This window comes from Sinohyriopsis cumingii, chromosome 13, assembly GCF_028554795.1.
Source record: "Sinohyriopsis cumingii isolate HCF-2022 chromosome 13, ASM2855479v2, whole genome shotgun sequence".
In the NCBI taxonomy this organism is placed as follows: domain Eukaryota; kingdom Metazoa; phylum Mollusca; class Bivalvia; order Unionida; family Unionidae; genus Sinohyriopsis; species Sinohyriopsis cumingii.
Window position 1 is genome coordinate 76,479,591 of NC_142973.1, and position 16,923 is coordinate 76,496,513.

Genomic DNA, 16,923 nt, shown 5'->3' on the forward strand with positions numbered 1-16,923 from the left:
GTTCTGTAGCTTTATCTGTAGACTTAGAAAATTATATTATTTAAGATTATCACACTTTTTAAATGCATGGAATTTGTCTGCATTGTATTAAATATTGCACAGTATCGGTGGCTGCTCATCTCCCCACTGAAAAAATTTCATGAAAAGGTTACTTATTGATAACTTCTTTTGTGATTCTGTCATTAAGCACCAGTCGAGGAGTGACTTGTTTACATTGAAGTCGGCACATATGATTTTTAACAATGAATGGTCAGGAAGCTGTCGAGTTTCAATGTTATTTTTAGCACCGATGTTTCAAAATATACATTTAGTTTTGAATACAAATTTCTCTTGTTGTCACAAAACCAAACATTATAAAGTTAATGTTATTCCAATATTATAATACTAATGTTAGTTTGTGGAAAGTGAATTTTGGATATGTAATATGGAGTGGGAAACAGTAAGCTTAAGTTATGATATTTTCATGTGAATTTGATTGTCACAGATATATAAAACAAACCATAGTACTTGTTTAAATTTGGAATTTGAAGTCTATTACACTTTAGGCTTTCTTTCTGGGTTTTTTTGTTGTTGTTTTAGAAATGCATCTTTTCTTGTGATAAAATGAGTTTATTATATCCAGATGTGTGTGTGTGTGTGTGTGTGTGAGAGAGAGAGAGAGAGAGAGAGAGAGAGAGAGAGAGAGAGAGAGTAACCTCTATTTTATTTGCTGATTGAAAATATTACATCTTGGTATGCATTTTTTAATGTGCTGTGATTATCTTCAGTTTGGAATTCATCAGCTGACAAAATTTAGAAATAAATTTTTTATGTCACTCTTTATTTAGAATAAGCAAATAAGTATTTGCTGCTTAGTAAATTTTTGGGGGCATTTAAATTATAGCTGGTTATGGGTAAGTCTTTGTGGTAAGAAAAATGTTTTGCGGAGACTCCACCCTAACATTGTAGGAATTATGTACATGTATGTTATTGCTACTCCTATTGAATTGATGGTCATATAAATTTGGGGGTAACACTGAATAACTTTTTATCATGTCTAGTTGCTCTAAATGAAAATGGTGCTGATTTGATATCCAAGATGGCTGCTACAGTCACCATCATTAAAAGTGCGTTATAATTACATCGCCTACATTTCTGGTTATATGGACATTGTATTTTGTCAAAGATTTCTTTTAGTGTTTATAACTGCCAGTGGGTACTTGGGTACCTACCAATTCATAGTTACCCAGGTATTTAAATGAGTCATGGGGTACCCATTTAGTTCATGTAGGGAAAACAAAATGCTTGCATGTTAGGTCAAAGATTATATCTGTTGATATCAAGAGTGAGCAAAACACACAATAACAAGTACAGTTCTAGGTTCTTATTGTGTGGCTTTAGCTGTTGCGCATTTATTCATTAATTACCTCTGTCTACTGATCTTATATTTTTTTTACATGTGCAACCATTTGGCTGTGTATGTTAAATAGTTTCCTTATTTTCTATTTTTAGTAACTGTACATGACATGTTTCCAAGAAAAACAGACTAATTTCTTAAATTAGAAACTGTGTGTCACAGAATCGTTATAGTTGGATGTACACTTAGGTCATAGACCAGTCTATATTTAAAACAAGAACATGGCGCCAAATATTATGCAAGATGGGCTTTATCGATGTGAGTCATGGATGTTATATGATTGAAAAATGTTAAAGGAGAGGGATATTGTTAAACTGAAGAAAATGTTGCATCGGGAAAAAGGACAGTTCAGTAACACTTTACAAATTTTGAAAGAGGAATTCAAAACTGATGCAATACAGCATTCAGAATTTGTGGACTTGACATTACAACAGTTCAGTGAAAGTTAGACATGTAGATAAGTTAATGTAAATGTTGTATAAATTATCATTTTATTTTTTGTCTGTATTCTACTAATCCACAAGGATTAGCCAATTTGTGACTAGAATTTTAACTAACTGCAGATCCATGTAAGTAGCAAAAATAAAGGTACATTTTCATATGTTTTTCTGTAATTATGGCATGTAATGTATAGATTACTATTTTTCTGCTCAGATTATGCTTTTTTGCCACTTATATTAGCAATAATTTTGCCCATACCTCTCTGGGGGTTGGTATTGTGAACCTACAACAAAGCAGTTCAGGTTCATATTTAATATAATTTCCCTTTGATCGGGTACCTGGGTAGCTGATCATTATGATTGATGGTACCTGGTTGACAGTTCCAAAAGTTTTGACAGCTTTACTAATGTGATGTTGATTCTGAATGGAAATGGTGCCACTCCAATAACCAATACAGATTAACAGTTTTTCAATAATTTTTCCATATTTTGCAGAAACACATGTACAAATATGAAAAGCTTCTGAAAAATGCAAGGCGTCCTGAGGTGCTGGTGAAAGAAATAAAGGTATGATAATATGTTGTAACAATTTTGCCTGTAGACCAGTGGTTCTTCACCTATAGGTCAAGACCCAAAACTGGTTTGACATTCTGTTGTGATTGGGTTGCCATTCTGTTATGACTGGGTTGCCCAGATCAACAGTCATAATGTGAAATTTCCTACCCAAGTGGTTTTTAGCATTGGATGGGTGATGAGGCCAACCCCACAAGCCTAATCAGGGTCACCGCACGAAAAGGTTAAGAACCACTGTCTTAGACAATATGATGTGCAGTCAACTGTCTTAGACAATATGATGTGCAGTCAACTGTCTTAGACAATATGATGTGCAGTCAACTGTCTTAGACAATATAATGTGCAGTCAACTGTCTTAGACAATATAATGTGCAGTCAACTTAGACAATATGATGTGCAGTCAACTGTCTTAGACAATATGATGTGCAGTCAACTGCAAAAAAGGACATTGTTATATGCCATATATACTCAGTTATAAGTCATGTCAAACTGCGAACTGCGCACACCCAGATCTGCTGTTGCATAGGGGGCGCTCACCAGTTATTATGTACTTTTAAGAGAGTGATGTATGTACGGTGAAGTTGTTTGCATTTAAAACGTGCACAGTGGAGAGAATGTTGGCATACCTCTATGCTACATTAATGTAATGTGGATGATATTTCTTTGGATATTTTACTTTTGGAAATTGTACATGATTTAAACACACTGCAAACTAAAATGATTGCTCCCTTGTGCTAAAAAATCAGCCTGAATTAGTCTAAAGTGCACTATCCATAGCAGCTATTAAAATAGGGAAAATGAATTTTGCCAGACTAGACAATGCCAGCTTCTGAAAGTGCAATGAATGAATTACCAGTTATATAAAATGTAAAAAAAGTTATTGGCTCTTTTTGATACAATTTACCTCTGAAGTTCAGGAAGTGAAAATGACCAAGTGGAGCTAGCACTTTTTTGAAAGGTGCACATCTGGAGTAAGGCCAAGCTGAATACTCTATAACCCATATTACAACCATCAATCATACACCAAAATAAAGGGAATAAGGTTCTTTGAATTATACCTAAGATATACAAGGTCTTTTTTAAATAGCCAGTATAACCAGTGAGGAAAGCCAGGAAAATTCTTTTTCTTTAAAATCCTTACCCTATGCAAAATATGAAACTGTAGAGCGCCACCTTAAAGCAAATATAAAAATGTATGCAATTATTTATTTTATTTTTATATAATTATGTATGATGTTCTGAATAAAATGGTACATTCATATTGATGTTAAGCATGAAAATAAGCTAATTATGCTCATTTTGGTCTTGCTTACATAATTTGCCATGAGGCATGTTTGTGTGAGTTGTGACCTTAATTATGGGAAAATTAGAAGTCTTATAATATAGGAATAGAGTCAACTTAAATTTAAAACTGTTGCAATAAGTAAAAGAAATATATAGTTAAAATGTTTCTTTTCATTTATTTGCAATGAAATAAAAAAATAAATGATGAGAAAGTGAATTTTCTTCTTCCATATTAAACAATAGGCAAATATTTTACACTTTGACCTTTGACCTTTATGAACCTGATGTGTTCCCTCCCTTTTCAAACTGTAAAATTCATTGTTGATATCTCAGAAATAATTCTGGCTAGTTTCATGTTCCTGTCATTCAGCATAACATTAGCTGCTATGTTTACAAAATGAAATGTGCATTCTTAAAATAGCTCACTTTTTATCATGGGGGGGGGGGCTTTACTTGTTAGAGACTCTGACACTCATAAATACTGTTCTGTGGGGGGAAATGCAGGAGAATTATTCAAAAGGATTGTTTTGATGCTTGCGACTTAAATGTTTCAGCCATAAAATCATAATTAAATCATACAATAATAATACCTATATTCTCTTAGGATTTTAAAGACAAAGAATTTCCGCAGCTTTCCTCACTGATTATACTGGCTATTTAAAAAAGACCTTGTATATCTTAGGTATAATTCAAAGAACCAGTTATTATGTACTTTTGAGAGAGTGATGTATGTAAGGTGAAGTTGTTTGCATTTAAAATGTGCACAGTGGAGAGAATGTTGGCATATCTCTATGCTACATTAATGTAATGTGGATGATATTTCTTTGGATATTTTACTTTTGGAAATTGTACATGATTTAAACACACTGCTAACTAAAATGACTGCTCACTTGTGCTAAAAAATCAGCCTGAATTAGTCTAAAGTGCACTATCCATAGCAGCTATTAAAATAGGGAAAATGAATTTTGCCAGACTAGACAATGCCAGCTTCTGAAAGTGCAATGAATGAATTACCAAATATATAAAATGTAAAAAAAAGTTATTGGCTCTTTTTGATACAATTTACCTCTGAAGTTCAGAAAGTGAAAATGACCAAGTGGAGCTAGCACTTTTTTGAAAGGTGCACATCTGGAGTAAGGCCAAGCTGTATACTCTATAACCCATATTACACCCATCAGTCATACACCAAATTAAAGGGAATAAGGTTCTTTGAATTATACCTAAGATATACAAGGTCTTTTTTTAAATAGCCAGTATAACCAGTGAGGAAAGCCGGGGAAATTCTTTTTCTTTAAAATCCTAACCCTGTGCAAAATATGAAACTGTAGAGTGCCACCATAGTGTACAGGTAGATCAGATTCTATGCAGCTTGTTGTTGTTGTAGGGATTAACGCCATTTTTCAGCACACGATAGGCTATACATGGTGGCCAGTATTAATGGTGGAGGAAGAACCCGAGAATACCCCGGAAAGAACCACCGACCCTCGAGAAGCTACTGGCAAGCTTTCTCACATACCCACATTGGCCGAATCCGAGACTCGAACCTACGCAGACAGAGGTGAGATGGCAGTGATCCGTAACGGAGAGCGCTTTAGACCACTCGGCCACTCCGGGGCCCCCCTATGCAGCTTGTTAGGAGGAATCAATAAAACAAAACAACAAGGACTGCAGATCATAGTTTATATTATTCTCTGTTGGACTTGACTGAGTATAGATGTTAATGTAACATTAGATCATGGTCTTAATTGTTTTCCTTAAATCATGAGGCCATATACGTCACCTCTCACATTGGGAGGAAAAAAAACTTTTGGGGTTGTTCCATGCCTACCTCCTGATATCATAATATCTCCCAATTTTTGCAGAGATTTCCCAATTATTACATTATGTCTGTTGATTTTCATTTCTCCTTAAAAAAATCCCACATAAATAGATATATCTTATGCAGTCTATAGAAGCCATGTTCTATTTTATCAGTCGTGAATATTGTTGTGATGAAATAGTTATTATCACACAACAAAGATTTTTTAAAATACAGTAAACATAATGTTTAAACATTATTCACATCGATTTTTATAACCCTTCAACAGAACGAAAAGCCAAAATATACTCCACAATATAAAATAAACCACAACAAAGAAATTGTCAGCAGTTAAATTCAATTCCAAGAATGATCACTGAATGATGTAGCATCTCCATTCCCACCAAATAAACTTACACGAGTGAACACCTGGCATTATTGTACTGTATATACAAATGTTAATTAACATCATTAAATTAAATTAAAATACTGCTCCAGTTTCCTAGTGGCTAGTGTGTCTGCTTCGGAAGCAGGAGGCTGTGGGTTCGAACCCCGGATGATTCATACCAAAGACTTAAGGAAATGGTACTAACAGCTCCCTTGCTAGGCACTCAGCATTAAGAGGTTAGTGTTAGGACTGGTCAGCCTGGTGTCAGGATAATGTGACTGGGTGGGACATCATGCTATATGTCTGCGGCATGATGCCTCAGTGCTATACATCACTATAAACTGCCACACTGCAGACATCGTAGTGATATGACTGAAAAATTGTTAAAGCTACGTTAAAAATTGTAATCACATCACATCACATTAAATTAAAAGAAGGAATAGAGAAATACATCATGAAGCTTATGTACCCTCAAAAAACTAATTCAGAATAAATATATTATTTAGTAAACAATGCTAGATGCCTTTTGAGTTGAGAATAAGGAAATGAAGTGGGATATAAAAAAACATGGGAAAAATAGTTGTCACGTTTACAGTAGCTTGAGACTGTGTATTTAGGCACTGCTAGTTACAAAAAAATAGGGCATGGTTTATTTGCCAATCAATTGCTGGTGCTTACATAACACACACTGCAGAACATGGTTTCTTTGAATTATGTTGGAGGACTAGACCTTTCACAAGATAACTGCAGTGATAAGGACTAGTTAATTAGTCATGCTGGTTTTCATGCTGTTTACCTAAGACTTTTTTTTAGCTATTGTACAGTTAGGCCACAGCTGACCAGAATATGAAACGAGGATATGCCCTGGGCTAAAATAAGGCATGTCACAGGGAGAAACGGTGCTTCCCTTCAGAATCTCACTCATATTGGACCCGGAAGATTGGTCAATATTTAATGAAAACTAGGCTTAAAAAATGCCACAAAAAAACTCGATTTTGGATCCCATTATTTTTTTATTCAATCTCCCTACTTGGCTTTTGAAAAGTTGACAGGCATGTGAAGAGAAGAAATACTGACTATACCTGCTTATAAGACAAGTCCAACTGCAAACTGCACCGATCAAGATCTGCTGTGGCATAATGCACCAGCAGATCTGGGTTTTGCAGATTGTTAAGAGTAATCAATAGAATAAATAGCATAGAGCCTGATCTGCTGGTGCATTATGTTAGTGCAGATCAGGATCTCTCTTGTTTGCAGTTTGACCTAACATATAAGCTTGTAAATATGGTAGTTTACATGCATTATGTGTCGGCACCTGTTGATCTTAGATGATGTTTTTAATTTGGCATGCACCATACTGAGCAAATAAGGCAAGTAAGGCACTAATTGCACATCAAAGGAAATCAAAGTGATTGTGTTAAACTGCTTTCATTAGCTCTGCATGTCATATACCAGAAGAGTTTATGGGATGTTCATTGTGTGTCAGCCAGCCATACATTAGCACAAGTTTGTTACTGCTTCTCATCCAGGATTGCATGAAATTTTACAGAAACATTCATCACAAGGTCGTTAAAATCTTGTTATTGCTAATCCTCTTGTAGGGATGGGCATTTCAACATGAGGTTTTACAAAAAAAAGGACTTTTTATGATGTCTAGTTGTTCCTAAATGAAAATAGTGCTGATCTGACATGCAGTATGGTCACTACAGCAGCCATATTGACATTTGTTTTTATCATTATTCTTGCTAAATGGAAAGTCACATTTCACCCAAGATTTATAATGACTTGTTGATCCTAAACAAAACTGGGCCTGATCTGACTTTCCGTATGGCAACCTTTCAGGTCATTTTGAAAATCTGATGTTACTACACCTTCTGGATGGATGCAGGGGTCTGAATAAGAAAGTGGATGGAGATTTTGGAAAGTAGCAGGAAATGCAAGTTGGCAGGGGGCAAGACCCTCCTGCTGTTTCAGTGGACAATGCTGCTGGTGGGGGTGGGGTGCCGTATCCTGGCTGAATGTTATTTTGTTTATCAACTATAGTGACATGTGAAATTTATTTGAAAATAATTTTGTTCTATTATGGAACTTGGTGTGGTGTAAAATATATACTGATAATTGATTGGGGTGGGGGTGGGGCTAATAATCCTTGGGATCCCATCCTGTTAATAATGAAACTGTGTATCATGATGTTGCATTAATATTGAACCATTGCAGTATGTTCACAGGTTTTTCAATGAAGTGAATATATGTTGTTGTATAGAAATTGCTATATGTTATTTCTTTGAAGTGAACATCTGTTGATGTTGAAGAATTGTAGTAGTTTCATAATTTTTTTAATCTGCTGTTAAACCATTGCAATATTGTCATTGTTCTTTCAACGAAGTAAAAGTATCTTTTTCTTAGTGGCAAGAACTCTAAGAAAGAGCATTGAAAAAGAAGCATCTCAGAGTGCAAGGTGTCAAGTAATATAATAATAAAAATAAGAACAGATGATGTGTTATAATAATACATGAACTAAAATTAGCAATAAAAATAATCAACTTAAGAAGAGGATGTAATGTTTTTTCGACAAAGCTCTGGGCAGCATATACTGTAGGTACTGGGAAGTTGATACTGTAGTCCCTGGGCAGTATGTACTGTAGGTCCTGGGCAGTACATAACGTAAGCCCTGGGCAGTAGATACTGTAGGCTCTGGGGATTATATAATGTAGGCCCTGGGCAGTGTATACTGTAGGCCTTGGGAAGTGGATACTGTAGGCCCTGGGCTGTAGATACTGTAGGCCCTGGGCAGTATATAATGTAGGCCCTGGGCAGTACATACTGTAGGCCTAGGGCTGAAGATACTGTAGGCTCTGGGCAGTATGCATTTTAGGTCATATGCAGTATATACTATAGGCACAGGGCTGTAGATACTGTAGGACCTGAGCAGTATATAATGTAGGCCCTGGGTAGTATGTACTGTAGGCCTTGGGAAGTGGATACTGTAGGCCCTGGGCTGTAGATACTGTAGGCCCTGGGCAGTATATAATGTAGGCCCTGGGCAGTATATACTGTAGACCCTGGGTAGTATATAATGTAGGCTTTCTTATGATACTGTATATGTACTGAAAATTGTACATGTACAAATAAGAATTTTTAAAAAATCTAAAAGAATTCAGGGCAGTTGATTAACTTTCGATATATTTTAATATACATCACAATATTTGAGCTTGTATTCATGTTATTTTATATCTACTTATGCTTTGATCTGTTGTTGGTGAAACTGTTAGCAAAATGTTTGACATTTGGGTCATATATTGTATCATGAAGCATCAGCAAGCCTGTCTTGTTAATGTTTCATGCCATCCCTTATGTACTGAATAATGTATAACACACAGTGATAATTTGTTTGACATTTAAAATCACTCTGGCTGCTCATATCAGTAAGCTGTATTGTCTCGGTATAACTCAGTGGAGCACTGGACACATAATCCATGCGTCAGAGGTTCAATTCCCCACCCAGGCCAATATTGTTAGCTGTTATGGCATGTCCTTGAGAAAGGCACATAGCTCCCATGACCTTAACATGATATAGCCAATAATTTGCCATTAAAACCAACAAAGACAAGCACAAAGAGAAAAAGCTAAATGATAGTGGTGCCAGCCAATCTGACAGTTAATATGGTCACCATCATAGCCTTCTTCAAAAACCTCGTACCTCAACATCCTCAGCCAGCACTCTATTTAAAATTCTGTTATTTTGTCTGCGTCAGGAGGTTTATCAGTCTTGGAATTTTTCTTTGGCCTAGCTTCTCTTCCTAAGCCTTCACCAGGGTGATGAATGTAATTGTGGCTTACTTAAGGTTGTTAGTGGTCCCTATCATCAAGTGTTGTGATATCTGGTTGATGCATACTGTTTTCAGGCTGGACCTACTGAGGGACCTGTATTAGATGATACTCAGTTGTGTGGTACTTGTCTCCAGTGGCCCCTCCCTCCCAACTGGATCAGCTGATATTGTCCCTTTCTTGAAAGATACTCAGTTGTCTGGTAGTAATCACCAGTGTTGTCCCACCCACCAATCGAATCAGCAGACATTGTCCCTTTGTTGGAAGATACTTAATTGTCTGGTAGTACACCAGTGTGTCCCACCCACCAAAAGAATTAGCAGATATTGTCCCTTTGTTGGAAAATACTCTTATGTCTGGTAGTAATCACCATTGTGTCCCACCCACCAGAAGAATTAGCAGATATTGTCCATTTTAGCAGAATGTTTGAGAAGACTTTGTTGTCTGCTTGCCTTTACCTATCTCCTGGGGACTCAAAAATGTGACCTCAAGTTCAGTTCTCCTGGGAAGACTTAACTTAGAACCTTCTGCTAGCAAACTGGAGACCCCAGGATTCACTGTTAGCTAAGATTCCCGTGGGATTCAGCTTTCATCATCATTTGAGTTGGTGGCTACAATCAAGTCAGATTTCAGGCGGGAGTTTCAATGAAGGGCTCGGAACCTCACTTCTTCCTGATGCTACAGATTTCATGGGTTTTCTTTAAGTTCTTCACAGAATGAGGATCTTTCCATTACAGTTCGTTTCAATAGCCCCTCTGTGGTCCCAACAGTCATAGTTCAGTGATCTCTTTGACCTGTTGGTGGATGTACGCAAGGAAGTTACCGCTGAGATTGGACACCCTGTCACACAAAGGTTCCTTTACCTAGCAGGATCAGTTGGCTGAAAGGCAATTTACTTCCAAGGTTTATGACATTAAGTGGAGAAAAATCTGTAATTGGTGCAGTAGGAAAGTGCTTTGATCCTGTCCCCCTTTAGTTGCAGTTGGAGATTTTCTTGCAATACTTTTCAAAGAAAAGACTAGTCAGTCATTTGAACTCTTAGGTGATTCCTTTTAGAACTTTTCCCATAATGCAGTCTTCCTTTTGTCCCAAGCATCTGTGAGAAGGAGTGAAATGTATACATTAGCAGCCATCCACCAGACTGGTTAAGTTGGCAATGCAATAATAATAGTTAATGTATTATTGCTAATTTATGTAATTTTTATGGGGTAACTTTTTAAACTATTTAATACTTTCTTGCTATTATTGCCTTATTTCCTTCTTCCCCCAGATGTGTTTTCAGTCTTACTCTTTTCAGTCTTAATACAAGTAAGAGACAGATGATATTCCAGATAACCAAAGTACCAAAGGCATCAGACTTTGATCATGTTATTACCACCTCCAGTTTTTCTAATCAGAGTATGGCAGTTCACCTTGGACTAGGGGCTGGCACCAGGAAAATTGATAGTAATGCAATAATAACATGCAAGTATTACATAATTAAAATTAGTCTCTCCCCCTGCTACATGTTGGCAGTTTTGAGAATGCCAGTAAAACACACTAGTATTATAGATGGTGAAATTTTGGATGTTCCAATTTGAGAAAAATTTCATCTGCCACCCCTCCCACAAACCTCAAGTTAAAGTACCTGATTGTATGCCACAGTTGTCCACACGGAGATGCATTCTGCACACTAACGTCTACATGTACATATTATACACTTCTCTGACCTTTCATCTTGCCATTGTTCTTGAATGGATTATTACTGATTAGGTAACAATTGTTAGATCGAAATCTACATGAATTAATTGGACTTTACTCCCTTTTCAGAATATGATAGATGTCTCCCTGACCACGCCCATACAAGATGCCACTGTGTACCAGTTTCCACTGGAGCTTGTTTCTGAGTTGCTGCAGAGGGTAAGCTGGTTGCTTATTTTCTAGTCCCATGTACCCATTTGTACTTTACTGCTCAAATGCTCATCTGTTGTCAACTGCATGATGCCTTCTTGTATGCAGGATTCAGGCCTTGTCAACGTTTTGCATCTATTTCCACTTACCTGCTTGTTTTATATCATTTGCTGATGTTCCAATCCATTCAGATTCATTGTTTTATGTCACTTGCTGATGTTCCAGTCCCTTCAGATTCATCGTTTTATCACTGCTGCATACCCAATCATCAGGAGTATTTGCAAATTGTATTGTATGTGCCTGTGCAGTGGCCACCAATTAACACCTTGTAACAGTATATTCAATTTGTGCCTGTGCAGTAACTACTAAATAACACCTTGTAATGGTGTATTCCATTTGTGCCTGTGCAGTGGCCACCAGATAACAGCTTGTAACATAATATTCAGGTGCAGCATGGTTAGTAAAACCCATAAATTGTCATTATGTCATTAAACTCCATTAGAGAACATTACATAGCACAATTTTAGAATGGTAACACACTCAGTCTTCAATAAATTACGAGTAATGGGATCCATAAAAATCAACCCTGGGATAACCAGACAGCAAGGGAGACCAGAATTTTGGTTGATTACTAGGGGCATGGTGGGGGAAGTTACAACTGTCTGTGGTACATAAGAATTACAGTGTCCAAAACTGCACAAATATTTGTCTAATGAATTTAATATTTATAGATATGAGGGCTTAAGTTACAAAAGGCTATATTAATTGAAGATTTATGATGAAATTTAGAATTGTGCTTCAGTAAAAATGAAGTTGCTTCACAATCAGAGTTAGAGGACATGTTTCTCGTCAGTAAACTTGAAGAAATCTTAAATTACACTAAAACATGTCAACACAGATGGTCTTTTTCGTTCTTCAGAATATTATTTTTAATGTTAGCATTAAATAACATCTCACAAATATTTGAGTCAATTTGACATGAAGCATCCTGGATAAAAGGACTTAAAAACTTCCTTAAGGTGGCCCACGCTCACCAGTTTCGTAATTTGCATAGGGTTAGAATTTTAAAGAAAAAAAAATTCGCCGGGTGTCCTCACTGGTTATACTGGCTATTTAAAAAGACCTTGTATATCTTAGGTATTATTTAAAGAATCTTTAATTCCCTTTATTTTGGTGTATGATTGATGGGTGTAATATGGGTTATAGAGTATACAGCTTGGCCTTACTTCAAATGTGCACCATTCAAAAAACTGCTACTTCTTCTTGGCCATTTTTTCTTCCTGGACTTTAGAAGTAAATTGTAAAAAAAGAAGGAGCCAATAACATTTTTTTACATTTGATATATTTGGTAATTTATTCATTGCACTTTCAGAAGCTATTTTTGTCTAGTCTGTCAAAATTCCTTTTCCCTATTTTAATAACTGCTAAAGATAGTGTACTTTAGACTAATTCAGGCTGATTGTTTTAGCACAAGGGAGTAGTTATTTTAGTTAGCTGTGTGCTTAGACCATAGTACATAAAAGTAACGTAGAGGTATGCCAACATTCTCTCCATTGTGCATGTTGAAAATGTAAACAATTTTACCTTACACTCACCACTTTCTCAGGAGTTCATATTAACTGTAGAGCATCCCCTAAATGATGGTGATCTGGTTTCAGATATGGCCACTGTTACTAAAAATAGAGAAACCTGGCCAGAACAACCAGCTATTTGTTGCTGCCTCTGTGACAGTTGTATTGGGTCCCTCCCCCAAAACCTTGATTTTTTTAAAAACTCCATATCATCTACTTCTAGTCACTTACTGATTAATTGCTTTGAAATTTGGCAGGTATTATTTGAAACACCTGAAGTTATGCATGTCAGAAAAGCATGATGCTCCTTCAGTTTTTGTTGTGTAGAGTTATTACCGTCATTGTCTTTAACATGCAGTGTAAGACACATATTTAATGCAGCTACTGCAGTTTTTGATTGTTTGCCATATAACTTGGCAAGTATAATTGTCATCATCTGAAGATGAATGTGCGAGCAGTTGCCCTCGCTGATTTAGTTTGTTATCTGCCCTTGTTTTCAAGCTTAGTGTAGTGTATGGCACAGTTGCCCCCCATTTTGTCTTGCATTTAATGGATTGCTGTGAAAATTGGTACATATTGTGGTCATCACCTAAATATTGACAAATCTTGGTGCTCCCATGAGTTTTAAAGAGTTGTTGCTGTTCTTGAATTGGATGTAGTGTATGACAGTATTTTGGGAATTTAAATAATCCGATAGTCTTTAGTGATGTGAAACCTAGTACACATTATATTTATCATCATAAGATATGCATGTTGAAAAATCATTTGCCATAGACAAATAAAGAAAGAAAGAAAGGAGGAAAGAAAGGAGGAAGATAGTAAAATTCATCATGTCATACTGACCATATCCAGAGCTATACAAATCCCAACAGATAAATTGCATTTTTTTGTTTTGAGTTACTCAGAGTAAGGAGACAACAGCAACCAGAGCTATACAAATCCCAACAGATAAATTGCATTTTTTGTTTTGAGTTACTCAGAGTAATGAGACAACAGCAACTTGGAATTGAGATTTTTTTTACCACTCAGATCAAAATTTTAAAAAATGCGCACTAAAAACAGTCACCTGACAGTGGCTGTTAAAACATGTAATCATGTTAAAAAATATATAAGATTGTGTGGGAATCTCAGTTGATAAAGCAAGGCTTAACATGGTGCATGTGAGTGAGAGAGAATTTGTTTCAGAATATGTAAGTTGTGATATATCATGCTCTACATTAGTAGTTCCCCAACTTTTTGGGGTCACTGTCCCCTTGGTTATCCTCAGCACCCACTCCCTTACCCTGTAAAAGCATTATTCAGCATTTGTGCTCCCTCCCTCGGTAATCCCACCACCCACTTTTTGGAACCACTGCTGCACATGCTTGTTTTTGTTTCTAATTTTATTGCTCAAAAGCTACTGTGAACTGTAATGCATTTAAGTTCAACTTTATTGCAAACGCTGACTATACTGATTTAAATATGCATAAAATATATGGAAATCCCCTTCCATTTCCCTATGGTAAATGAAAAGTCACATCAGGTGCCTTAAGGAATTTAAACTAGGCTTTAGTATGTGATTAAAAATAAGATCAGTAGCTACCAGCAAATGCTGATTAAATTACAGTAAACATGTTTATTGTTTCTGCCGTAAAAAGAGTCACAGACACATAATCAAAAAACAGATGTCAGTTTTATCATGTTGCCTTTAATGAAATGACAACACCTGTATTGATTATCTCTAATGGAATTTTTTGGTGGAAAATGTTTTAAGTATAGACACTAGTGTTTTAGATTTTCATTGGAATAATTAAATACCCAGCCAGATATGATCAATACAATATCAGTTATACCAAAGTAACATGATTTATCTGGAAAGAATTATGACGATATCAGTGGGAATGAAAAAAAAACTGAATTCAAACAGGTATAATATCCATATGCAGATATTTGCAGCACATTGTTATGAATCACGAAATCGTAATCTGTAGCAATGCAAACAAATATTATCCACACATCTGAAATGTAATATAAGTACATTAAATACCCACCATTTGTAAAAAATTAATTTACATGCCATATCTAAAAATTAATATAGTACATTTTATACACACAGTATAAAAAACTGTAATATAGTACATGAAATACACACTTTATCTAAAAAGTAATATAGTACATTATGTACACACTGTATCACATATACACACTGTATCTAAAAAGTAATATTGTACATTATATACACTTTATCTAAAAGGTAATATAGTACATTATGTATACTGTATCTGAAAAGTAATATAGTACATTATATACACACTATCTAAAAAGTAATATAGTACATTATATACACTGTATCTAAAAGTAATATAGTACATTATATACACACTGTATCTAAAAAAGTAATATGCAGACCTGCCAACTCTTATGATTTTGCCCTATGTCTTAAGAAAATTACTCTTAAAATACGGACATTCGGCAATCAAATGAAAACTAATGAGAAATGATAGTTGCCAAAACAATCGGGGGTAATTGGTTCATCCGTGTTTGATATGGATCCAGGGAATCAAAGTAGGATTAGTGAAATAAGTCAGGGAACCAGACTAACTTTACAGCGGCACCCCAGACGCTTTAAATTGCACCTATTTGTTCATGCAAATCGTCTGCATGATCAGACTATTGTTCATATAATTTTTAATAATGGGCATCCAGAAAGTGATGCATGTTTAAGATAAAAGAGAAAATAAGCTTCTAAAAAAGTGTTAATAATCAGCACAGAAGGATAAAAAGGAGTATTCAGATTCTTGTGAATGAAAGCTGGAAAGGACACAGTTACATTTATAGGACATCACATACCAATTTGAGTATGTCTCATGGCGGGATATATAATTGCCGTCATTATGAGAAATGGAAAAAGAATTTCCAAGCATTACGTCAGGTTGAGAGATAGCAACAAGCCATTGAGTTGCATAGGGTTTGGAACTAAAGTTTGTGCAACTGTACTAGTGGTAAATAAAATGTACGCGTACTTACAAACTTTTCAGTTGAACATAATGTTTATTGTCGCTGCATTGAACTTTTAATTACATTTTTCAGCTTTACAATATCAGGTATTGATATTTTGTTACACTTTACTGAAACTGGTCAATCTTATGGAATAAAATCAACTGCCTTACTGAGATGGACTTGTCAGAGTTGGCAGGTCTGAATACGGTTCATTGTGAACATCAGTACTAGAAGTGTTCAGATGAAATGTCAAAAAAATCTCCCCCCCCCCGAAAAACCAAGGAACTCCTCTTTGTTGTGTATCCATCCATCTTGGTTAGTTCAACTTCTGCATTCTGCTGGACATAGTGCAAGATCTGAGTTGCCCATCCATTTATTCCATTCCTGACAGAGAATGAACATCATTGGCTTGTTTATTCAAACATCAATTGGCTGTAGGATTGGTGCCATATCTGAGGGATAATGGCAAGCTCTGTCTCATCAGCAGTCAGATTTCTGTTAAGCATGACATTTCGGTAGCACCTGAAGGAGCTGTGCAAAAGCAGGTATTTTCTCTGATGCAAAAATTCTGTTTTTTTGTGGGTTATTGTCCTCCAAAATGGATTCTGTTGTGTCCATGTGAAATCAGATCATCATTTGCAATTTGTCTGTGGGAGTTTGTATGGCATATAATGTGTACATGATCTCAATGCTTTAGATGCATGAATTTTCCCATTTATAGAAATTTAAGTGTTTTGGTAACCCAGATATATGATTGGTGACTGTGACTACCTTTT

General features: G+C 35.8%; 1 protein-coding gene across 1 annotated transcript in view; it reads left to right on the forward strand.

Annotated features, from left to right (window-relative positions):
• Positions 1–16,923, forward strand: part of LOC149785850 (C-Maf-inducing protein-like) — a 225,754-nt gene that overhangs the window by 65,827 nt on the left and 143,004 nt on the right. The window contains exons 4-5 of the mRNA XM_089979809.1: positions 2,332–2,403; positions 11,517–11,606. Coding sequence (XP_089835935.1) covers positions 2,332–2,403; positions 11,517–11,606 — 162 coding nt within the window. The remainder of the gene's footprint in view (positions 1–2,331; positions 2,404–11,516; positions 11,607–16,923) is intronic.